The 26,594-nt window shown below is 39.3% G+C and overlaps 1 protein-coding gene across 1 annotated transcript; it reads left to right on the top strand.

The window, feature by feature from the left end:
• The first annotated feature begins 5,505 nt into the window (after window positions 1–5,505).
• On the top strand, window positions 5,506–26,247 carry rfc3 (replication factor C (activator 1) 3). Its single transcript, XM_059964079.1, has 9 exons — window positions 5,506–5,670; window positions 10,118–10,255; window positions 13,219–13,286; window positions 14,952–15,049; window positions 15,895–16,076; window positions 18,847–18,983; window positions 19,381–19,479; window positions 21,972–22,041; window positions 25,045–26,247. Exons 1-9 carry the CDS (start codon window positions 5,584–5,586, stop codon window positions 25,234–25,236), a joined length of 1,071 nt encoding a protein of 356 aa, XP_059820062.1. The 5' UTR covers window positions 5,506–5,583; the 3' UTR covers window positions 25,237–26,247.
• Window positions 26,248–26,594: the final 347 nt, after the last annotated feature.

Raw genomic sequence — 26,594 nt, 5'->3', positions numbered from 1 at the left:
TTTTGGTCACCGAATTACAGAAAGGGTATTAATAAGCTTGAGAGAGTGCAGAGAAGGTTCACAAGGATGTTGCCGGGACTTGATAAACTGAGTTACAGAGAAAGGTTGAATAGGTTTGGACTTTATTCCCTGGAGTGTAGGAGAATGAGGGGAGACTTGACAGAGGTATATAAAGTTATGATGGGTATAGATAGAGTGACTGCAAGCAGGCTTTTTCCACTGAGGCTAGGGGAGAAAAAAACCAGGGGACATGGGTTAAGGGTGAAGGGGGAGAAGTTTAAAGGGAACATTGGGGGGGGGGGCTTCTTCACACAGAGAGTAGTGGGAGTGTGGAATGAGCTGCCAGATGTAGTTGTAAATGCGGGCTCACTTTTAACATTTAAGGACAGGTACATGGATGAGAGGTGTATGGAGGGATATGGGCCAGGCGCAGGTCTGTGAGACTAGGCAGAGAAACGGTTCGGCACAGCCAAGAAGGGCCAAAAGGCCTGTTTCTGTGCTGTAATGTTCTATGGTTCTAAGGCATGTTGGAGGCCTGTAATACGAGCTTTGCCACAGGGACTTGAGTTAGTCATCTATACTAATGATCTGGATGAGAAAATAGTTGGCATGTTCATCGTAAGCACTAAGCAAGGTGTCAATAAAATTAAAGCAGCTGAAGGTGAAATCAAAAACTGGAAGGTAAAATGGTACCAGAATAGAAGTCTTCAGAGAGAAATTGGTTTGTGTAAGAGTAAAAAAAAAGCTGATGATAATATAATAGACAACCACAGAAGAAAATATTAATAAGACTTTCTAAAGAGACAGCAGGGCTTGCTCCAAATTGTCTTGGTACCCTCCCACTACCACACCACATTCCCCCCACCCCTCCGGCCAGTGGATCAAAACATTGCTCTGTGAAGCCTGTGTGGGTAGCTGATATGTAATGGCAATTCCATAGTAGATTTTGATTCAAATTAATTTATCGTCAGGTACTCCAGGATGCAATTAATTTCCTTGTTCACGTGAAGTTTATAGTGTAACAGTGTACCTGGTAATAATAAATACAACAATAAGTTCAGAGATGAAACAATGTTATGGTGTAAATTGAAATATGAGGTTTGTGAAGGTTATGAAGTATAAGAAACCATGAAGTTTGGGATCTGGAATGCCAGGACCTCAAAGACAGTTCAGGCAGTAATAAATCTGACAGTTGCTCTGTTACTGCAAGTAAGGAATTCAGGTGTTTTCATATCAACATTGCCACATGACTGTAACACGATTGGAAATACAAGGCCAGCTTAGTTAAATATACCTTCTTCTGGAGTTCCAAACAGGAAGAGGAGTGCTATCTTTATGGAGTGAGTATATCAGAAATGAGTTACTCCAGCATCTCAGCAACTCACCTTATGTGCATGCTTCTCAACCCTGTGGAAGCTTCAGCGGAAGTCAAGGAGGACCTCTACCCTTCAGAATCAGAATTAATATCAATGATATATGTCATTTTTTTTTTGTTTTGTGGCAGGAGTACAGTGCATGACATAAAAATTACAAGTTACAGAAAGAAATAAATAGTGCAAAAGACAAATAACAAGTTAGTGAGCATGGGCTCATGGACCATTCAGAAATCTGATGGCAGAGTTTCTTAAAATGATGAGTGTGGTTCCTGAGGCTCTTGTACCTTCGCCAAAAGACAGACAGACAGACATACTTTATTGTTCCCGAGGGAAATTGGGTTTCGTTACAGCCGCACCAACCAAGAATAGTGAAGAAATATTGCAATATAAAACCATAAATAATTAAATAATAATAAGTTAATAATGCCAAGTGGAAATAAGTCCAGGACCAGCCTATTGGCTCAGGGTGTCTGACACTCCGAGGGAGGAGTTGTAAAGTTTGATGGCCACAGGTAGGAATTACTTCCTATGACGCTCAGTGTTACATCTCGGTGGAATGGTGGCAACACAAAGATGGTGAAGTTCTTCAATGATGGATGCCACCTTCTCAAGGCAATCCCTCTTGAAAATGTCCTTGATGATATGGAGGAACTGCCCACGATGGAACTGACTGAGTCTACAACCCTCTGCAGCCTCTTGCAATCCCCTGCTCTGGAGCTTCCATATTAGACTGTGGTGCAAACAGTCAGAATGTTCTCCACCGTACATCTATAGAAATATGCAAGAGTCCTTGGTATCATACCAAATCTTCTCAAACACTTAAGGAAGAAGAGCTACTGGTCTGCCTTCTTCACAATTGCATCAATGTGTTGGGCCTAGGGTGGATCCTCACAGATGTCGATACCCATAAACGTGAAGCTGCTCACCCTTTCTGCTTCTGACTGCTCAATGAGGACTGGTGTGTTTTCTCCCTACGTTCCCTTCCTGAAGTCTACAATCAATTTCTTGGTCTTTCTAATGTTGAGTGCAAAGTTGCTGTTGTGAGATGTTCTACCATAAACTTAAAAATTCCCTCTCCCACATTTCACACGGTGGCAAACTGCTGGGCAGCTTTATTGCCATGGTGGGCAGGGAAGCAACCCTCTGGTTCGATATGATCAGCGAGGAAGTTGCAGGGGTCGCTAACTCCAATGGGGTCCTTTCCTGACAGAGTACCAGAAGCAACACCTTATCAAATTGAATATCTTTTCATGTCAGAGGATCAAGTATGAAACATCAAGCCAACTCCCCATATTCAAGTACTGTTATATTAAATCATCATCCAAGCAAATTACTGTAAAAATGCCCACATTCACCGCATGGACTGACCGTTGTCCAATCTGCTCTGTAATCTCTATTAATCTGCCTCAAAACATTTGAGCAGCACACAGAGAGGTATTGCTCAGAAATTATAGGCTGGTGAGCCTTTAATCAGTGGTACGGATAGCATCGATCTGCATCTGGAAAGCATAGACTTATTATGGATAGTCAACATGAATTTGTGCAGAGGGGTTCACATTTTATAAAATTAATTGATTTATTTGAGAAGAGTATGAAAATGATTGATGAGGGTGGGGCAGTAGATATTGTATACATGGACCTGTAATGCTTTTAACAAGGTCCTTCATGGTAGGATGAGCCAGATTGGATTCAAAATTGACTTGGCCAAGGAAGATTTGGAGAAGATAGTGGTGGTGGTGAGGAGGGACGTGCTTTTCTGACTGGAGATCTCTGACCAGTGTGTAGGATTTTTAGTCAAAGGGACAAACGTGAAACATCAGTGCTGGGACTCCTCTGTATTTTGTGGTATTTATAAATGATTTGGACACAAATTTGGACTGATTAGTAATCTGTAAACTTTAGTGGAGTTGTGGATAGTGAGGAAGGTTGTCAAATTATTCAGCCAGTTATACAGTAGGGCAGTTGGAAATCTGAGCTGAAAATGGTTAGTGGAATATAATCTAGACAATTGTGAGATGTCAAAGTCAAAATTGAGTTTATTGTCATTTTTACAAGTACTTATACCGTATACAGAGGTGCAATGAAAAACTTACTTCTAGCAGTATCACAGGCACATAACCACATATCAGCAACACTTACAAGAAAAACATTAATCATACATGATTTTTATTACAAGAAAGAACACAAATCGAACAAAAGAAAGTATATTTTAGTGCAAAGTGATCAAAGTGGTCATAGTGTTGCTGAACTATAGTGATTTAGGGTTTTGTCAGTTGGTTCAAGTACTGAATGGTTGAGGGGAAATAGCTCTTTGTTTATTTGATGATGTGGGATGTCAGGCCTCTTTACCTCTTGCCCTATGGCAGCTGCAAAATGATGGCATGGGCCAGATAATGGAGATTTTTGATGACAGATGTTACTTTTTTGAGATAGTGCCTCCTGTAAATACTACCAAAGGTGGAGAAAGATGTGCCTGTGAGGCATTGGGCAGAAACCACTACACTCTGCAGCTATTTACATTCCTTTGCATTCCAATTACTGCACCAGATCAGGACGCAATTTGTAGTGATACTTTCAACAGTCCACTGTTAGAGTGTTCAGTGTTAAGCTGAACCTCCTTACCCTCTAAGAAGGTAAAGATGCTGTCACACTGTCTTTATGATCCTACCTATGTGCTGGAAATGACATTTTGCTTGCACACATTCAAAGGCCATGCTCCAAACCAGAACCTATTGATTCATTGAAGTACACAAGAGGATGGGTCTTATACGCAACACTACAAGAAAAAGGTCCTCTACCAAATGGTCTCCAGTACATCACACTGCCTTCCAAAAGTACTGGTTTATGACAAAGACCCTGGAAAATGTGGACTTCTTCCCATTTCTCAGTGATGTCCTTCCAACAAAGTTAGTTATCAGTGATTAAATTTATTAACATTTTCATTTTGCCAATTGAGGAAAAGGGTATTTCAAGATGAAGACAGCAGATCTGGGATAAAAATCACAGCCTACAGAGCAGCAGTGATCCTTGCACACCTAAGTGTTTCTTAGACCTACAGCACACGAAGCAAGTATCTAACTTTTTTAAAGTGACAGTGTGAGTTGAGAAAGACTATAAAATAAAGCATGGATATTTATCTTGAAAAGACAATAAAAACAATTATAACCTATCACATTAATCTGACTGGATTAGTATGTCCCACATTAATCTGACTGGAACAAGCAATTTAATAAATGGGATTATACATGTTCTGCTGACAAAAATAATTAGAAGATTAAGAGAAAAGACAAGGTCATAGTGCAGAGTACAGAAATTGTAAATAACTAATGTCTCTGTAAATGACAGTGCACAAAAAATAAAAGGTTACTTCTAATTAGAGTCAGAGTGGGGAAAATGGTAAAAATATACAATTTAGTGAAGATTGAAAACCTAACAGGAAATTTGGCCTAGTTGCAGCTGACAAGAGGGAAGCTGAGTCCCAAGGAAATACTTAGTGAACCTCACGATTAGGAAATTTTCAGAAAAAGAAGTCCAAGACATTGTTAAGAAAAAGGAATAAAGAGATAAATAGATGAGAACTGATGGCGGTGGCTGAAAACAACAATTCAAGGGGTTATACCTGAAAAATTATGAATTGCTTTGATACCGCATCCAGTGGCAGAGGTGGTAACCAGAAAACTCAGACTTAAACATTAGTCACACTCGAGAGGTTATTTTTTGTCAACGAGGTGAAAGTGGAGCAATTCGGTAAATCGTGACAGAAATCATAATTTTATTTCAAATAAATACGAACATTATAAATTAGCGTTTACTTATTTCTAACCTTTGTCCATAACTGTGTTTTACTTAACTTTATATTGTCATACACTGATCTTTTACTGAATCTGCTTGTCATTCAGAAAGATGGTTAAGTGGGTTTGCAAATGAAGTCAGTATTTTGGATTACTATATCGTATGAATAAAGTGATGCTCTACCTCAGCGTGAAACAACGGAACACCCAAGGCGATACTTCACAAAATCAGCAGTGTGAGGCACTGCGGGACGTCTAACCTGCGTTGGCAGCCGACGTCGTGACGTCGCGTGGCGTTGACCCAGACGTCGGATCACGTGCTCAGCCCGGTGACCTTTGACGTAACGTCGGGTTGAAGGGAGAGCGCGGGGAGGGTTTTGCGGTTTAGCTCTGCAAACGCGGGTTAAGTTATCAACATGAGCCTCTGGGTGGACAAGTACCGGCCGACGTCCCTAAGCAAACTGGACTACCACAGGGAACAAGCCAGTCAGCTCCGTAATCTTGTGAGTGGCCAGCGCGGGCTGTGGTTTGGTCGGGCAACGAGTTTTAAAATTTGCTGAAAAAGGAAGGAATTTCGCGCCGGTATCTGATTGTAATGCTCCCCGTTAAACTTTTATTTATCGCCAAGAGTAAAATAAAATCGTGGAGACACAAGAAGCTTCAGATGCTGAAATCTGGAGCAGAAAGCAAACTGCTGGAAGAACACGGGTCTGGCAACATTTATAAGGGGAAATGGACTGTCAGGCCCTTCACCTGGACTGGTAGAGGGAAGATGATCAGTACAACGAGCTGAGGGGACGGGGTGGAGCAAGAGCTGGCAAGCCATAGGCAGATCCAAGTGAGGAGGGGTGATAGGCAGTTTGAGCAGCGAAGACTGAAAATAGTGATAGAGACTGGAAGATGATAGGTGGAAGTGACAAAGGGCAGCAGCTGATGGAATATGATGGGAAAGGAAGGTGGGGAAGGCAGATGGGAACATTAGGGGAGGGGAACTATTGGAAGTGTGTGTGATGAGCACATGGGGTAAGGGAAAGAGACAGGATTGGGGCAGTTGGGTTAGGTGTAAGGAACCTGTTAGATCAGAAGAGGGAAAAGGAAGACGGGGTTGCCTGAAATTGGAGAATGTAAGGTTATAACCTTGCTAGACAGAATGTACTCCATTTTGCATTTAGCCTCCCCCTTGACCTGAGGACTGACATGTTGATCAGGAAATGGGGAGGAGAATTAAAAAAGCTACCAACTGGCAGTTCCAGATGGAGTGCAGATGTTCATCAAAGCAGTTGTCTAGTCTGTGCTTGGTTTCACCAATGCAGAGGAGGCCACATCAAGAGCATCAAATGCAGTAAAGACAAGGTTGGATGTGTATGGGTGTATGTAAATTTCTTCTTCACCTGGCAGTTCTGTATATAGAATCTTCAATTCTTAATGATTTGGTGATATGTTTTGGTCATGAACATCCATAGCATTTTTAAATTAAATAGCAAGTTGAATATTAGATTCTTTTTAAAATGCAGTCTGATTTAATGCACCATTAGGTTATGACCTCTGATTTCCCTTTTGTCAGTTTTACCCACAGTTGAATTTGTTGAGCTTCACGGGCATGGACACCGGATAGAATAGACTTTTGAAACTTACATTGGCCTGGATGTTGACACCCACTCTCAGTAAGGCCAAGGACAAAACCTACACCTTATGTACAGCATGATAATGGTAATCAAGATCTAGAAACATCCTGCTGATATTAGAGACAGGCGAAGTTCAATAATTTTCCTTTGGTGTCCCAGAAGCTGAGAAACTAACCTATCTGGAATTGGAATTATCAGCTTCATTAAGCAAGTGCCTTTTCAATCCATGCATTTTTTTTAAATCCTAGTGAGTGAGGCATCTATCAATTGGAGTTGACCATGGATATTGCATCCTAGCTGTCTAGAGACACAAGCCTGGGCAGTAAGATATGGAGAGCAAGCTGCTCCTCCCCATGCATCTAATGAACCCAAAGGAACGGTGGAGATTGATACTATTGGTACCAGCAGCATCGCGCGAGTTGCCAGTCAACATTGAATTCAATGTAGGACTGTCTTAGGGACTCCAGCTCTGGAGTTTTCTCTGAGGGTTTACTCCTGAAGCCTTCCCCATGGGTGGGTATAGCTGCAACATCCCAGTAGGCTGCAGAAATATGTCTGTGACAAGAACTGTGCAGTGGTTCACTGTGATCAGATTGAATAGTAGGTAAGTCAGTACTGAAGGAGTTCTCTGATATTGGATGTATATTCTTTCATATACTTATGTGACTTGTTTCCTTCATGATATGGAGGGTTATGTAGGAGGGAAGGGTTAAATTGATTTTAAACTATGTTAAAAGTTTGGCTGATTGTGGGCTGAAGGGCCTGTACTATGCTCTAATGTTCTGTTCTAATGGACTCATTTGCTTTACTGAACTTGTAGCCACATTGAGAACTTTTTCTTCAACTCCACCAGTGTCCTAGCTACATGTGTCACTTTAAGGGATACTTTGAAAACAGTTTTTCAATCCTGTCGAAGCTCCCTCCCTCAACGCTCCAGTACATTGCCAACTTTATGCTGCTTCATACACTTGTAGAGAGCTCCAAAATGTCATTACTTTTATCATGAATCCCACTGTGCATCCAGTTTCAAATTGTTGTCTTGAGTGGCATAGATAGCCAGAATATTTCCCCAGGGCAGAAATGTTAAGCAGGAAATACGTTTAATATCTTGGGGGGGGGGGGGGTGGTGTTAAAAGGCAATGTGGAAGGCAAGTTTTTTTTAGCACAGTGCCTAGAATAGGTTACCAGGTGTAGTTGTGGAATCAGCCAGTTACAAGAAATTTAAAAGGCTTCCCATATTTATGAGAATATGGAAGGATATGGACGATATTTAGTGTAAGTTAGCATCAACATTAGCACAACATAGTGGGCCAAATGGCCTGTTCAGTGTTGTACTGTTCTAAGTCTCCAATGTGTTAGAGAAGCCAAATACAGTTTGGGTGATTGCTTTGCAGAGCAATTCTATACAATCTGCTGCTTAATCTTGAGCTGTCATATTGCTTGTTTTGTTCACGCTCATCATTAATCAATGAACTAGGCAGTTCCATAAACAGAAATCTCCTTGGCAACCCTCATCCTATCAGAGATATTCTCTTTTCATATCATCCTTTTCAACTTAAAACTAACCGGTTTCTTACTTTCCTAGTTCTGATGAAGGATCTATGACCTGAACCGTTAATTCTTCTATGGATGCTGAATGACCTTTTGAGAGTTTCCAGACTTTTCTGAGAGGGGAACAATCTCCAGTTTTTTTTTCTAAACACAGTGGTCTTTGGGTTTTCATGTATTTGTTCACTCTCTGTTTTACAGATGGCCAATACTAGAACCTCATTATTTTTCTTCAGCATTCTTTTTGTCTTAGCTGCTTCTCTGATTCCTGTATCTGTATGCTCTCTTTTACTTTGTGCCCCCAAACTCTTGGGAAATACCATCTGAATAGAAGCTTTTCATTACATTCACATTCCTGAAATGTCTATTTTCTCTTCACACTACATCGGTACATTACTTATTCTTTTTCTTCTTTTACTCTCTTCACTCGTATTTCATCCCCAGAACAAGTGTTGAGACACTATTAGAAAGGACACTATTACTTTGTAGTCAGCTGCTGTTTTCTGGAGACACTGTTTACAGCTTTTTTTTAATGAGGAAAGAAATTGTCTTTTTTACTCTTATAGCCAATATTATATAAATATTTTAAGTATCAAATAGCTGTAAGCCTGTGTTTTAATTATATCAAAAAAGTTAATTGATTTCAAAATGCAACATTAAGTTGCATTTAGTACTTGCCCAAATGGTTTCAATTTCTTGTGAAACTTGTCTCTTTTCTATCATTCTTGCAATTTTGACATCATCCTCAAGCTCTTAAGATAAGAAGCATTCCATTACCAGAGGAGTACTTTGGACATTTTTTTTGTGTGCCATACTCTGCCAGAGCCTCAGCAACCACTTAGTTTTTCAAGTAGTTGTCTTGGAGGAAACGTTCTGTGAGTGGTCCACACGTCCTTCTCACGGCGCAGTGTTTGTTTTTACGAGGCCGAGTTGCAAGCTCGACACTCATCCTGGCACAGATGGAAAGCGTGACCGGGAGCGGTCCAACTGGATTCGAACTCAGGAACCTTTGCTCTGCAGTCCGGTGCTGATGCTTGAAATATAGTGGAAACAAAATGACCTTCTTTTGAAAGTAAGGGATTAAAAATATGGAAAAGATTTTAACAAGCTTAGGGGACAAGATGGAGATGGCACTACATTTATAACGGATCTGTCACCTGTATAGTAAAGGGTTAATCTTCGTGCTTGTTGAATGTCTCACCACCACTGTGGCCTTGAAAGTAACATAACTTTGTTTATTACTGTGGGAACAACCATGAGAATGTGAAAGTTAGTTGAATGCAAGGACAGGACTCATGAAAAATGGTGACGTGATAATTGGTCTGATTCAATGGCTTGAGATGGTGCTCTGTATTGGTCCAGTTATGTGTTTTACGTCAGTGGAAAGGGTATAAAATAGAGCATTTGGGGAGAATTGGAGTTCTTCAAGGCCTCTCTGACAGGCTGGTCGTGAACAGCAAGAGAGGCCCACACCCAGATAAGTAAGTTTATACTGATTGATGTAGTTTTGTAGTTCTGAGGAGGGAATTGGTGTTTATGTCATCGAGTTGGATCTAAAACAATTGTTTTAACGAAACATCACCTCAGTGTAAATTACCTTTCATTTGTGTTGTAAAACTAAGATTTTTTTTGAATAATCTTCACTTCTACCAGCAAAGCAAAGTAATTGTGATATGTAGTGTTTGATGTGTAGCAATTAGGTGTCGCTTAAACATTATAAGAGTTTGATCATATTCATCAAATGGAACTTAATGACTTTTGGTTTGTTTTTAACTAGGTGCAGTGTGGCGACTTCCCTCATTTACTGGTATATGGGCCTTCAGGCTCAGGAAAGAAGACCAGGATAATGTGTTTGCTTCGTGAGCTTTATGGTGTGGGAATAGAGAAGCTAAGAATTGAACATCAAACAATTACAGTAAGAAAATGGTTTGCAGTTCAAATTAAAGATATTTAAAATGCTTGCATCATTATAAGGAATATAAAAATCACTTCAGAGTGGTTAATTTTGTATTCTCTTGTAACTTTTTATGGGTGTACAGAAATAGTTACATTCATGGAATTTGATTTTAAGTTCAAGATTATGTAAATGAGATGTTATGTGCAAAATTATTCTAAATTGAGCAATCTGGTTTATTTAAGTGGAATGAGAATTTTAACTATATACTATAAGAAACCTATAACAAAACAGGAACAGTAATATATTTCTAACTCAGAATGACATGCAGCATGGGGTTGGAGAACGGGGTCGGGAGTGGGGAGGGAGAATGCTAGTGAACATTTCTCACCTGATTTTATGATGGAGGGAAGGTCAATGATGAAGTAGCTGAAGACATTGCTGCATAAGATACTACCTTGGGTGAGAAACACTTGTGATCGTGTTCTACCCTGGAATGCTTGACTTCTCAAGAACTTCATGAAATATCTTCTTTTACATTACTTCAGTCATTGTATTGTTGTCTCCTTAATAGCTGTGGATTTCAGTTTTCAAGAGGTTCTCTATCATACTTAGGACTGAAAGTGAAGAGAGAAAATAACGTATAAAGAAGGAAGGGGGAGACAGACTGGTAAATGAGATGCAAGATGTTGGGCAGATAGAGCTGCTTTCATTCTCTTTACACCTTTCACAATCCTGGTTACATCTGCCTATTATCATCCACCTTGTCTCATTCTACCTATCAAATATGAGACTCTCTCTCATCCTTCTCACTTCTTTATACTGACTATTTCCCCTTCATGTTCTCAGTCTTGACAACAGGGTCTCAAACTGAAACAAATGAGCATTTCTTTAGCTCCACAGATGCTGCTTGATTTGTAGAGTTTCTCCAACATCTTTTTTCTCTCCAGATTCTAGCATCTGTAGTCTCTTGTATCTCCATTGTGTTGCCACTCAAGGACAGTCATTCATTCTGCACTGAGATTCAGCTTTGATACATATTTACCCTAAGGATGTGATTGGATCTTTGAGGATCATTAGTGAGGAGGTTATAGCATGGTTTTCAGCTTTTTCTTTAGCAGTCACATGCTAGAGATGTTGAAGATGGAGATGTTCTTGAGCCAACTCCTATTAACTTTTTAGCTGCTTACCACCATTCTCAAAGTTAATTTCTTCATGGTCTGATACAATTTTACTTGTGTTCTGTAAGTTTTCTGAATTTATGTACCTATGGTATTGCTGCAAGCAAGTTATTGTACCTCTACCTCATTGTATTTGTCACATGACAATAAACTCAGCTGGACTTGATGATGAAATGTGGTTGAACTGCAGATTTCAACCTTACCTGTCAATTTGAGGTTGCTTAGCTCCATCTATTGCTTTCTGTTGATCATGTTCATCGTCCTACTTTGCTGCTTCACTAATTTGGCAGCTCATGTTTGGATATCCTTGGAGGTGGTTGCAGCACCATTTTCTGCAATTATTGAACTATGAATGACCTCCTGACTTGAATCTGAACCGACTGAGTTGCCAAAAAATATTCTGAATCTATCCCACTTAGGACAATTGTGCCATGCAGTATAATAGAGTGATTTATGACTCCCTGCCGCAGATTCATTCTGACTGCGTACTATTGAGGACTTGGTCATTGGGTTGTACAGAGCAGAATTGGGTTCTCCTGCCCACCAGACCCATGCATTTTTGCCCATCTACACCAATCCCATTTGCCCCTGTTGGATCTGTATCCTTTTGTGCCTCACCTATTCAAGTCTGTAGTGGTAATATCTAACCATCTTGACGATCAACGTTGTAGGCCCCTTTTTCAGTGTATGTCTGGACCCTTGCTAGCTATGATTCTTCCACGTCCTGTTCGACGTGGGGAAGCTTTACTTCATTAGTGGAAGACAATTAGTAGAAATCAGGAGGAGGTTACTTTGCACCATGTTTAACTTGATGCCAAAATACTATGGGAACTGGAGTTGAATGTGGAGGATGTTTCTGGCAATATCCTCCACAGATGCTATTGTGCTACCTCCTCTAGAGGGTTGACCTGCCATTTTAACAGGACATGCCTTGAAATGTGATGGATGAATGTAGCATGTTGTCTGTAAAGTGTGTTCCCTGGGTAGCACTGTGCCAGGCTGTGTCTTGACTAGCCTGATGGACATGATTCCAAATTTGGGCAATCCCAAATCTCATCTCAGGATGGTATATGTATTTTGATTGTAAGCTTACTTTGAACTTTGAATTTACATTTGCAAGATTTGTTATGATGGCAACATCTTTTCCACTGTGTGAATTTGGTGTCCAGGTTGATGCTGGGTATATTTTTATTTCTGTTTCATCAAAGGGGTAATGGTAAAATTGGGTGGCTTGCTAGGCCATTTGAAAGCACATTTAATAGTCAATTATATTGGTGGGTCTAGGCAAGATGGGAAAGAATGGCAAATTACTTCTAAAAGACATTAGTGTCAGTAATGTATAGGACATGGTGCTACTTATGAATTGAACTTTTATCTTTTAATTAAGTGATTATGTTTTATCAGCAAATGGTTAGATTAACCATATAACAATCACAGCACGGAAACAGGCCATCTCGGCCCTCCTAGTCCGTGCCGAACTCTTAATCTCACCTAGTCCCACCTACCCGCACTCAGCCCATAACCCTCCACTCCTTTCCTGTCCATATACCTATCCAATTTTACCTTAAATGACACAACTGAACTGGCCTCTACTACTTCTACAGGAAGCTCATTCCACACAGCTATCACTCTCTGAGTAAAGAAATACCCCCTCGTGTTTCCCTTAAACTTCTGCCCCCTAACTCTCATATCATGTCCTCTCGTTTGAATAGCCTTTGTAGAAATTAGGATGTGATGAACCAAATTAGTAAAAGGACCATCAATGTTGTAAAATTCTCATAAGTTAATTGTGCATCCTTGCAGACACCATCTAAAAAGAAGCTGGAAATAAGCACAATAGCAAGCAATTATCACCTTGAAGTGAATGCAAGGTAAGCATTCTTGAAAAGAGAGAATTTTATTGAATCTTTATTTTTGGTAATATTAAAAATTGGAGCAGCATTAATGATTTGAATTTTGTTTTACTCGAAATGGCAATTAAATAGTTGATGGTGTTCAGTCCGGAATATTGGGAAGTGATATACTTTGAAAGGTCAAACTTGAGGCAGCATACAAGGTTAATTGCAGGATTCTTACCAATCTGGAGGAACAGGGATCTTGGGGTCCACGTCCGTAAATCCCTCAGTTGTGCAAGTTGGTAGGGATGTTTAAGAAGCATATGCTATATGGGCCTTCAGTAGTCAGGGGATTGAGTCGAGAGCTGCGAGGTAATGTTGATAGTTCGATAAAACTGTTCAGACTGCACTTGCAGTATTGTGTTCAGTTCTGGTTGCATCATTACAGGAAGTATGTGGAAGCTTTAGAGAGAATGCAGAGGAGATTTATCATGATGCTGCCTGGACTAGAGAGTAAGTCTTATGAAAAAAGGTTGTGCATGCTAGGGTTTTCCTCTGGAGTGAAGCAGGATGAGAGGAGACATGATAGAAATGCATAAGATGATGAGAGGTGTCAATAGAGAGGACTGCCAATGCAGCAATGGCTAATATGAGAGGGAATACTCTTAAGGCAGTTGGAGTATAGGGGAAATGTCAGAGGTAGGTATTTTTACACAAGGAATGGAATGCATAGTCGGAGGTGGTGGTAGAGGCAGATACATTAGGGACATTTAAGAACCTCCTAGATAGGCACATGGATAAAAGAAAAATGGAGGGCTGTGTGGGTTATATTGATATTGGAGTAGGTTGAAAGGTCAGCACTACATCCTGGGTCACAGGGCCTTACTGTACTGTTCTATGTTTCAATAAATGAAGATGAATCCATGCATCATGCATCAGCACCTCATACTTTGTAAGAGGTTCCTGAGGCAGAGTTCCAGCCAGTCATTGATATGTCGGCCCATAATGGACATAGATGAATGCCAGAGAATTTTCCTGCCTTCAAAGAGCTTCCACTGCTCATTTTCAAAGCTTAATCAGATTACGGTATCTTGTACAGGACTTTGGAAAACAGCAATGAGACTACATCTCAGCAGAGTGAAAAGAGGGTGATACATATATATATTTAGAATAAGTTTTTCTCAATTTCATGTCCAGTAATTGTGTATTATTTCCAACTTAAAATATCTCAAATTGTAGAATACCAAGCTGAACCTGAACTACCACATAGCTCAGATGGAAGTTGAGGAGCCAAAGGTATCTGGAACTAAATCCATCTATTGATGGATTTAACCATGCAATTTTAAAGGGAAAATGGCAATAAGTTTTCAATAAATTGGTTGGCATGTTAAATGGTTTTCTCCGACTGGCTATTTTCATTTTAGGGATTCTAGTTTTAACCACTATCAGCCAGATTCTGAGCAAGGCCTAAGCCAAACACCAACTGAAAGCAGGCAAAAGTGAATGCATAGGTGAAGTTATTTTAATAATTCTACTTTATGAAGCTGATTCCTTGCATGAAGTCTTCAGCTGTCGATCAGCCTGCATGTGGTAGGAGCCCTACTTAAATGATCCTTGTAGTTACATTTTGCACGACCTTCTGGATTTGCCCAGTACAGAATGACTTTCAGTCTAAAATGAGGGCAATTTTTTTTGTTCCAGTGATGCTGGGAACAGTGACCGAGTGGTTATTCAAGAGCTAATTAAAACAGTGGCACAGTCTCAACAACTTGAGACAAGTACACAGAGAGACTTCAAAGGTAAGAAGCTATACAGTTCTGAATACCTAGAAATAATTAATATTAATGACTAGCAATTTAAAAATTATTTCAAATAAATTATTTTCTAAAGAAAAACAATTTATTTATCCAGATTGATAACTAGTTTTGGTTTTTTAAACATTCAGTTTGTATCACAATGAATTGCTTTTCAAGATGAAAAACCAAAAGAGCTGTTCAAATACTTTCACATAATATCCCATTAATGATAATGATATCTTTAGCTCAATAGATACCATTGTAGTTTGAATTCTTTTGCAACTCAAAAGTTGAGCAAACATTTTCAGAACAACATAGCACATTCAGAATCAGGTTTAATGTCACTGGCATATGTTGTGAAATTTGTTAATAGCAGCAGGAGTACAATGCAATGGTGATAAATACCGAAAAAAATTACAGTAACAATATATATTAAATAGTTAAATTAAAAATAGTAGTTTAAAAAGTGAGGTAGTGCTCATGGGTTCAATGTCCATTTAGAAATTGGACGGCAAAGGGGAAAAGCCATTCCTGAATTGCTGAGTGTGTGCCTTCCATCTTCTGTACCTCCTTCCTGATGGTAACAATGAGAAGCAGGCATGTCCTGAATGATGGAGGTCATTGATAGGGGCACTGCTCCTTGAAGGATAATGTTCTGTTGAAAGGTCATTGACTTGGAACTCTGTTTTACTCTTTACTGATGCTATCTGATTTAACATTTCATACATTTTTGTTTTGCATTTTATTGACAAGTGTTAACTCCAGACTTTGCTACTTAAATGCTGTATGGAGTGAAGCTGAAATGCCAGTGAAATTTTTAAGTGCTTTCATTTTGCTGTTTCTGCCAGTTGTATTACTAACAGAAGTTGACAGACTAACAAAGGATGCCCAACATGCGTTGAGGCGGACAATGGAGAAGTACATGTCTACATGCAGATTAATTCTTTGCTGTAACTCAACATCAAAAGTTATTCCTCCTATTCGTAGCCGATGTCTTGCAGTCCGTGTCTCTGCACCTAGCATTGAGGAAGTAAGTGTCTTTTTGTCTTTATTAAATAGTTAATTTTAGTTTTTGATTTATTCTTGATTTAAGTAGCTTAATGAAATTATCTTTATTTTTCAGACCTATGAGTCAATCATTTTATACAGTGATTTACAACATTTGGACTAAATTTATATAAGGTCATTAGAATTAATCAGCATGGAAACAGGCCCTTTGACCCAATTTGTCCAAACCAATCATATTGCTTTACTGAGCTAGTCCAATGTGTCTGCATTTGGCCCATTGTTCCTCTAAATCTGTTCTATCCAATGTTCCTGCCTCTATTATTTCGTCTGGCAGCTTATTCCATATATTTATCACCCTTGTTTTGGAAAAAGTTGCCCCTCAGGTCCTCTTTAAATTGTAACTTGCTCGCTTTGCACTAATGCCCTTGAGATTTAGACTCCACTGCCCTAGGAAAAGAGACTATGACCATTCCCCTTAGCTGTGCCTTTTGTGTTTTATATATCTCTGTAATGCTACCCCTCATGCTCCTATACTCCAGTCTCATATAACTCAAGCCCTCCGGTCCCAGTGGTATTCTTGTTAACCTTTTTCTGCATCCTTTCCAGGTTAATGTCATCCTTTCTAAAGCCTATCAACCAGTACTGTATATAATATTTGAGGTGCATCTCACCTGCATCTTGTACTGTTGCAACTTGAGGTTCCAGCTCTTGTATTCAATGTTGTGATGAATGAAGGAAAGCATGCACATTCCACTTTAAGTCAACTTTGTATTTGTATCCCTAGGTCTCTCTGTTCTACAATAATCTACATGGCCCTGTTGTTTACTGTACAAGTATTGCCCTGGTTTAAATATCTAAAGTGCAAACCCTCGTACTTCTGAGTTAAATTGGGCCGTTCTGTGGCCTAGTTTTCCAGTTGATCTTAATTCTGTCATAATCATAGATAACCTTCACTGTCTATTTTACCACTAATTTTGACATAATTTGCAAACTTCTTAACTATGCCGGGTACATTCTTAATCAAATTATTAATATATTTGACAAACAACAATCACTCCAGCACTAATAACTGTAACGAAATCCAATTACCCTTGGGATCAATAAAATATGTCTGTCTGTCTGTAATCAATGCAATCCACCACTGGTCACAGGCTTCCAATCTGAAAAACAAGGCCTCCACTACCAACATCTGACTCCTACAAAAAGCTAGAGAGTGAGTCTGGGGCAGAGACTGAAAGTTGGAGACCTGATATGTATGTTTGGGACGCCAGGTCCAAAGACTGAAAGCCCAAAATTGGCCCACCCTGGGGTTGAAGGCCTGTGTGTATGGGAGGGTGGAAAAAGGAGCTTGTTTTCTTGCTGTGTCTGAACTGTCACCGGAGATAGAGACAAGAGATTGAGAAAGGGGCGGGAGGTGTTGCGAATGGATCAGGCAAATTTGATGGCAGGGTGGAAGTTGATGAAATTGAGGAGCTCTGCATGGGTACAGGAAGCAGTACCAATGCAGTCATCGGTATAGCTTAGGAAAAGTTGGGGAATGATACTGGTGTAGGCTTGGAATATTGACTCTTCCATATAGCTGACAAAAAGGCAGGCATAGCTGAGAACCATCTGAGTGTCCTTGGCTACATCTTTGGTTTGAAGGAAATGGGAGGGGCCGAAGGAGAAATTGAGAGTGAGAACAAGTTCTGCTAGACGGAGGAGAGCTGTAGGGGAGGAGAACAAGCTGGGTCTAAAATCTAGAAAGAAGCAGAGAGCTTTAAGGTCTTCTTGATGAGGGTTGTAGGTATATGGGGTCTGGACATTCATCGTGACAGTGAGATGATTGGGGCCAGGGATCTTGAAGTAATTGAAAAGATCCAGAGTGTGTGAAGTGTCACGGATGTAGGTAAGAAGGGACTGAACCGGGGGTGGGGGGTGGGGGGGGGAAACTAAGTTGAGATGTGCTGTTATAGGTTTGGTGGGGCAGGAACAAGCAGAAACAATGGGTTACCTGGACAGGCTGATTTGTGAATTTTGGGTAGGAGGTAGTAACAGAAAGTGCAGGGTAAGGGAACTGAGGTTGGTGGCAGTGGAAGGGAGATCTGCAGTTAATAAGGTCAGTGATGGTGTGGGTGACAATGGCCTGGTGTTCCTTGGTGAGGTCCTGTTTAGGGGGAAAATAAGTGGAGGTGTCTGAGAATTGTCACCTGGCCTCAGCAAGATAGAGGTCAATCCACCAGACTACTACAGCAATCCCCGCCTACTCCTTATCTGCGAATTTGATGGTGAGGTTAGGATTAGTGCAGAGAAAGTGGAGGGCAGTGTGTTTGAAAGGATTGAGGTTAGAATTGCAGAGAGGAGTAGTGAAGTTGAGACGGTTGATGTTCATCGGCAGTTAGCAAAGAAAAGGTCCAGAGCAGGCTGAAGACCAGAACAGGATGTCCAGGAAGAGGAGGAGGGGTGAAGATTGGAGAAGCAATCATTGGTGTGACTGGTGAGATATTGTCAACGAAGTGAGCATGGAGATAGAGGCAGCAAAAGCAGAACTCACCATTATGGTGGGCACAGACTCACTGAGGTGTGGGCCCAGAGGAACAAACATTCTGCCTCAGAGAGGGAAGGTCAGAGGGAATTGTGAAGACTTGGCATGGATGAGAGCTGGGATCAGAGGGGGAAGAGGGCTGGCAGTGGTCTGAGGAAAGCGCAGGATCGAAGTTTTCAGAGAGGTTGGAGTGGGAGGAAGATGGTCTCTGAGGACCCAAGAGCTGATGGTAGAACCTGAGGAGATGTATGTTTGTGTGCTTTCCTAGATTTGTCATGTTCTAAGTGGAGTTTGCAAGAAAGAAGGCCTCATACTTCCTCAGGAATTGGCTCGGAATATTGCTGAAAAATCTGATCGGAACCTGAGGAAAGCATTGCTTATGTGTGAAGCTTGCAGGGTCCAACAGTAAGTAATGAACAAGATTGATTACTTTCATTTTGGTGATATAGCTTTCACTGGCAGTACCAGTATTCAATTTCTCATCTATAATTGTTTTTGGGTCATGATGAAGTTCTTAACTAAATTTAGATGTTCAGTCTGCCATGATAAGGATTAATGTCCTATTTTCTCAATTATCCTAGTCCTTTGATTGCTAATCTGTACCTAACTGTCATTTCCTCAGTGTTATACTTAAAGAATTTGAGTTTAAATATTTTCTCGATCCTCTTCACACAGAGTATGTTTATTAATTTTTTTATAAAGCACCTCATTATTCTATACCATACATTAAGATAGAAGAGAAGATGTGACAATAGCTAGATTTCCTTAGTTATTCAACTGTAAACATTCTTTTGTACTTCAGATATCCATTTTCAGCCGAACAGGACATTCCTGAGACAGACTGGGAAATATATCTTAGAGAAACGGCAAATGCCATTGTCAGCCAGCAAACACCACAAAGGTAATCCTTGAAGTACTGTTTTTACTTCTAATATATCCATCACTTGCTTTATCCCATCTTTGACTGCCGAAGCCAGAAGTGAGTAAAATGCAGCTTTCTCGGTGTAAGGTTTGAAAAATGTTTCATTGATGGAGGAATGTTATCACAAAAAAAAAAATCATATTTGGAATTTTAAACTAAAACTGGGAGATGATACAGATCAGAATTAAAGGGTCTTGGGTGAACAGGACTTGGAGCACAAACATGTGACTAACGTGCAGTCTTGCCATCAAATATAGGCATACTAGCATGTAATTACCATTAAAATATTTTTGTCTAATAAAGACGGGCTTTTTATTTTTAAATTCTGCTAGTTAATCACATTTGACTTGTGTAATTATTGCAAAAAGAATTAACACTTTAACACGTTGCATAATTCAAAGATTGGTAATTATCAGATGTACTAGGATACAGTGTAAAGTTTATCTCACAGACTGTTCATACAGATCAAAATCATTACACAATGCTTTGAGTAGGACAAGGTAATACAATAACAATACAGAATAAAGTGTAAAAGCTATAGAGAAAGTGCAGCACTCGTAATCAGTAAAGTGCAATGACATAATGAAGTAGATTGAGGCCAAGTCCATCTTACCTTACCAGTGTACTGTTCAAGAGTGATAACAGGAGGTTTAAAGCTGTCCTTGAGCCTAGTGGTACGTACACTGGATGACAGTGAACATTATTTGACCTGGAATTCTGAGCTTTAACAAGTATTCCCACCAGTATCACATGGAGATGAATTGAACTCTTGCACCAAGCTGCTTTGTTTTGACAGGATTTCTCAAGTATTAAAATTGTCACATGAGAATATGGTGACCAAACATACTTGGATTTCACTTTGCTCATTTACTGATCTCTGATTAGTAGTATCGGTGTTATTCTACAGTTCTCATGAACTGAAGTGATTTACAGAGCAAAGCAACAGATGTTGAGTTTTTTGAGAAACATAACCATCAGAAGGTTTATAAAATATGTTGAATTAAAGTGGCCATCATAATCACGTTAGCTCTTTATAGAGAACAGATTCAAGATGCAAGAATTACCATTCATTCCTGTAAACTTATGACTGAATTTGTTTGGGGGTGAAGGGATATTGCATGTCTTCCACTCTGTTTAACTGGCAGTCATGGATATGATCAGGCAATATATGCTTAATTCTTCAAATATTAATGGCTTCTTCAAGCAATATTTTTTTCCTTATAAGGTTATGTTGTCTACTACTAATTTAATTATTGTTGTTGGGCAGCTGCTGAATTTGGTCTACTGATATTATTCAGTTTGAGGTCTTGCATTTTGGGAGATCAAATGTAAAGCAATTCTAGAACTCCCTGAAAATTATCTCACAAGTTGATAGGGTGGTGAAGAGGTATATGACATGCTTGCCTTTATCAGTTAAGGAACTGAGTTCAAGAGTCAGGAAGTTATGTTGCAACTTTATAAAGCTCTGGTAGGTCACGTCTGGACTATTGCATTCATTTCTAGTCACCCATTATAGGATGGATCTGGAGGCTTTGGAGGGGATAGAAAAAGAGGTTTACAGGGATGCTGCCTCAGTTAGAGGGCATCTGCTACAAGGAGAGATTCAACAAACTAGGGTTGTCATGTGGCTAAAGTTGAGGGGAGACCTGATGGAAGTTTACAAAATCACGAGAGGCATAGACGTGTAGATTGGTAGTATCTCTTCTCCAGTTTGAAATGTCTAATAATTGAGGGCAGGTATTTTCGTGAGAAAGGATAAGTTCAAAGCAGATTTTGCAGGTAAATTGTTTTTACACAGAATGGGGATTTCTGTCTAGTTTATAATCTCTTGGCTTTGACTTGTCATTAAGATGTGTGTAATGTTGTTTATCTGCAGATGAATGAACAAGTCTTTCTTTAGTTCTTAGTTCAGCATCAAATCACGTGGCAAGATGTACGTAGTAAAGGAGAAGATAAGTTTCATGATTTCATGAGGTGGGAGTATGAAGCCAATTTCATTATTGTCCTCTACAACACAATTATAGACCAGATTGGTGTCTGGTTTACTCCATATGTCAATAGTCTCTCTGCTATCTCTACTCTGAAATCTAGGCTATTAACTAGAAATGTTCCGTAGATCCTTGCAGTGCAGATTGATAGGAAATTTGTCCGTGTTATTAGTGACAACCTCCCTTCAAAAGAAGTTGCTAGTTATAAATCAGTTAAAAAGGAAACATCATTAGCAAGATCTGTAATTACAGTATTAAGTTTGGTTAAGTAAGATACGTTGCATACAGGCAAAAGCATTTGGTTATAGCCATAGTGGTTTTAAGGACGTTTTATCAGGAAGCAAGAAAGTTTTCGGCAATTAAAGTTATTTGAAGTTAATCATCGAGTTTAGCTGAACATTAATGTTGAAACATTCTCTCAAGCACTTGATGTTTCACATAATTTATTATGCAAATTTTTTGAGATGCCTCTTCTTTACTCAGGCTGCTGGAAGTCCGTGGACGTTTGTATGAGCTACTGACCCACTGCATACCTCCTGAGATAATAATGAAGGTTTGTTTTAGAACACCATTTAACCCCATTATTAGATTGCATCATTCTAGAAAAATGTGCCCAAACCTACTCAGTCCTGTTGCAGGATCTCAATCCAAAACTTTATATGCTTTGTCTCCATTGATTTTTGATTTGCCAAATTCTTTCAGTGCCCTGATTTTATTCTAGATACCAACATCTGCAGTTTCTTTTGCCATCTCCCCAAACATGATTTCCATTGTTGATTGAACAGATTATTGAGAAGAATTGTTTGGCTATTCTAAATTTTTTAAATTGCAGAGCAATGATAATGTAATTCAGAAGGAAGAAGAAATTTTCTTGCACATTTATTATTTCTTAAATTTCTGTTAAGCAATTCATATACAAGTTATATGAATATCTGTCTTTTATTCAAAATACTTCACTTTGTCAGATTCCATAAACTAAAATTATCTTTTAACCACGGTAGTGTTGTTCTTAGCATAATGCTATTACAATTTGGGGCAGCAGTTTGGGAGTTTGGTCGTCTGTAAAAAGTTTGTGCATTCTTCCACCAAGCGCTTGGATTTCCTCAAGTTTCCTCCCACATTCCAAAGATTACAGGTTAGCTGCTGTTAGATACAGGTTAAATACACAGCATTAGTAGCTGTTAGTGCAAATCTAGACATCAGAAGTTTAGAGGGGAGGGAATTTCAGTCAGGTCCACTGACCGAGGATAAAAGGCAGGAGCGGGTCATGGCAGAGTTAACAGAGCTTTGAGTAACATCCAGTTGGCTTTTGGGATTGATTACGCAGGGTAGGCGCTGTAGCTGTCATCTGAGTGCACATAGAGTGGTGATCTTAAGGCTTTAGCTCTTCGAGGTTTCAGCAAAGAGGCTTCGCTCAGTAAGCAAAGGAAAAAAAAGCTCAAGTTTTCCCTTCTTTATATCTGCTCAGCTAGGACAGTAGGGATGACAGGTAGGACACTGAAATCCAGGATGTGGAAAGGCAGGGAGACCTCCAGTGTCCCTGATGACTATAACTGTGAGAAGTGTAAAGGAGTTGGAGCTGGATCTGTATGAACTCTGGATTATTCGAGAGGCTGAAGGGGTGATAGACAGGACATATGGAGAGGTAGTTACACTCAAGGTGCAGGACACAGGAAACTGGGTGACAGTCAGGAAGGGGAAAGGCATTAAGGAGCCCTGTGGCCATTCCCCTCAACAATAGGTATATCACTTTGGATACTGTCGGGGGGGTGTGGGGGGTGACCTAACAAAGGAAAGTCACAGTGTTGGGTGTTTGGCGCCGTATACCTCTGTTGCTTAGAAGGCGGTGGGGGGAGTGGGAAGAAGAGGCACACTGTGGTGAAAGGGGATTCGTTAGTTAGGGGAATGGACAGGAGGTTCTGTGAATGGTATGTTGCCTACCAGGTGCCAGGGTCTGGGAGATCTCAGATCAAGTCCTCAGCATTCTGAAGTGGGTGGGTGAACAGCCAGAAGTTGTCCACATAGGTACTACTGACATGGGTAGGATGAGTGATGAGGTTCTGCATAGGGAGTTCAGGGAGTTAGGTGCTAGGTTAAAGGGCAGGACCTCCCTTTGCACCTCTAATTCTTGAATTTCCTCCCTGTTTGGAAAATAGATTATGCTTTTATTCCTGCTACTGAAGTGCATGACCATACACTTCCCTGCACTATATTCCATCTGCCACTCCTTTGTTCATTCTCCCAATCTGTCCAAGGCCTTCTACAGCCTCCCTGTTTCCTCAGCGTTACCTTTTCCTCCACCTATCTTTAAATCAGCTGTAAACTTTGCCACAAAGTTTTCAATTCCATCATCCAGATTATTAACATACAATATGAGAAGTATGGACTGATCCCCACTGATCCTGGCGGAACACCGCTAGTTACCATCAACCAACATGAAGGCCTTTATTCCCACTCATTGCCTTTTGCGAGTCAGCCAATTTTCTGTCCATGCTTGTATCTTTCTTGTAATACCATAAGCTCCCTACCCTTCAGTCTATCCCATCATATGGAGGCGGGGAAACTTTATCATACCTAATACTATCTAATTGCTTAAACTTGAAGCCTTCTGGTTTTTTGATTCCCTTTGTGATGGGAAATGGGTCCTTTTTATTATTTCCTATCCAGGCTTCACATGATTTTATGCCCCTCAGTTAAATTTCTTTTTAGTTTATTCTAAATAAAATATCTCTAGCTTCTCCAGTATATCCTAGTATACTCTCTTCAGAATAATTACAGTTCCCTACATTTGTTGGTAACCTCCCATTTATCATGTATTCCAGTATTACATCTCCCCAGCAGGTTATCTCATAATTCTGTGAATTAAATTATATTTGCTATTTCTATGCCCTACTGATCAGACCATCAGTATCTTTCTACAGCCTGAAGCTATCCTCCTCACTGTCAGCCACACAGCCAATTTTAGAATCATCTACAAACTTCTTTATCATGGTCCCTAATTTGGTTATAAAACATTAATGTGCATTATTTAAAGCAAGGGACTGAATACGGAGGCCTGTGATAATCCCAATGGAGCTGCCTTTCAGATGCAAACAAAAACTGATTGACAGCAGAAAATTCAAAGATTTCATTACAGTGCTTTCTGCCATTGTGACCTAGTACTTATAGAAATGCTGCTGCATTTTGAATTATTGTAGAGTATGCCGCAAAATGCTATTTTGCAAATAGTAGCAGAAGATTAGAGTAGTTGAAAGGACTGTGTGAAATAAAGCCAATTAATGTCAAATTTAAAAGTCCAGATAGAATTTGTGTCCAACTAACAAGAACAGATAATCGAATGAGTAAAGAGGAAAGCTGATTGAAATTACATGTTCGACATTGGTTAAATTGCATTTTTGACCAAGTTAGAAGTATGATTGCTTATCACAGTCTGCTTGCACAATCACTGTGATGTGTTTTGGAATAATTCATATATTGTACTGATCTATTTGAACTGCTCTTTGCAAGTGTAATTGAGCTATAACATTTTGGACTTTGTATTTTTTTCCTGTTTTAGGGGCTCTTATTAGAGTTGTTAAACAACTGTGATGGTTTACTTAAAGGGGAGGTTGCCCAGATGGCTGCTTATTATGAACATCGTCTACAGCTTGGCAACAAGGCCATCTATCACCTGGAAGCATTTGTGGCTAAATTTATGGCCATTTATAAACAATTCATGGAAGATGGTATGGAAGCCATGATATTCTAATAAATATTCTGTTTCAAGATGTTTTTCAGCTTTGAAAGAATGTGAATATAACTGGATGAGTCTTTATATGCTTTAGAATCTAATCTGATACTTGTAATACTCTTATAATTTACTCGGAATAAACCTAGCCAAGTTTTGCACAAGCCCCTTTGTCCCAAAATAGCAATACACAACCTGATAGGCTGTAAATAATTGCCTGAATACATAATTAAAAGGATTAATATTAATGAAAATCCATTTGTGTTTACTTTGATTTCGTTATTTTCAACTAAATGTAATTGCTTTGCTTTTGGAATTAGTTTGTAAGATAATGGAGGAAAAGGGAACAGAAGCAGATTGGAAGAGAAAAACTTAGTGTATTCTGTTCTGTCTAATTTGGAAAAGTTTGTACTTCTAAACACATGAAGTATGTTTCTGAAGTTAAGTATAACTATGATTTTTAATGGATAATTGATGTATTTGTATCCTGTATGTTGACCAATAGAGAATTGGATATTCTTAGTCAATTTTACAAAAAATCTCAAAAATAATTTGCATTGAGTCACTAGAAAAGAATTTGGTACCAAACGAATGGGAATTTTGTAATCAATATGAATGGTGATCTTTTTGCAAATCTTTATTTGTTCATTGGATTTCAAAATTCTTCACAGAAGTGAAGATAAAATTTGTCGTACTTTGGATTGAACACAACTTTAAATTGAATTAATTTGCACTTGTAACAAAACTTCTCTGTTGTACTTCTTTTCCCCCCATCTATCCTTAACCTTGTCAAGGAAGAATATTCTTGATTATTATTAAGAATACTTCCATACTTTTCTAAATGTTGCTTTTGGACTATCTTCAATCATATTTATATTAATGCAAACTGATTTTTTTTGTTCCTGAGTTACCTTGCTGTAGATGCTGGCTGTTTCAGGCCTTTATTTACCTCAAGGGGCTTACAGAATCTAATATTCAAACTAAGCATTTTTATTTGTTTAATATACTTCTGCAATTAAAAGACTAATATAATCCTGCAGAATTATTTGTTTTTCACCAGTAGCATATTTAACTCCAGTCCCAAACTGGCTAATTGGATGAGCAGTTGGAACAGTATTGGTAGCAGCTGGTCCATACAGACTTTACTCCTGACAATCCGTGGACTGCTGTTCTGCAGCTAATATTAGTCTGACATTAAAATAACTGTTATCACTGTGTCACTGAAGGCCATTTCACATTCTTTCTGGATCAGTTCTAATTTTGCAATTACCCTGCAATAATAGTTTTGGATACCTGCCTATTCTCATAAAATCCATATTTGAAATTAAATTCACCCCACACCAATAGTTTCTGAAGTATTGTTTAATTAGACATTCTCA

The sequence above is a fragment of the Hypanus sabinus genome, chromosome 3, assembly GCF_030144855.1.
Source record: "Hypanus sabinus isolate sHypSab1 chromosome 3, sHypSab1.hap1, whole genome shotgun sequence".
NCBI lineage: Eukaryota > Metazoa > Chordata > Chondrichthyes > Myliobatiformes > Dasyatidae > Hypanus > Hypanus sabinus.
The sequence above is the reverse complement of the archived record's forward strand: the minus strand, read 5'-3'. Positions and strand labels throughout refer to the sequence as shown.

Coding starts and splice junctions, on each gene's coding strand:
- rfc3 (XM_059964079.1), top strand. CDS start 5,584: ATGAGCCTCTGGGTGGACAAGTACCGGCCGACGTCCCTAAGCAAACTG. Junction 10,256..13,218: donor TTGAACATCAAACAATTACA/GTAAGAAAATGG, acceptor GCATCCTTGCAG/ACACCATCTAAAAAGAAGCT. Junction 19,480..21,971: donor AGCCAGCAAACACCACAAAG/GTAATCCTTGAA, acceptor TTCTTTACTCAG/GCTGCTGGAAGTCCGTGGAC.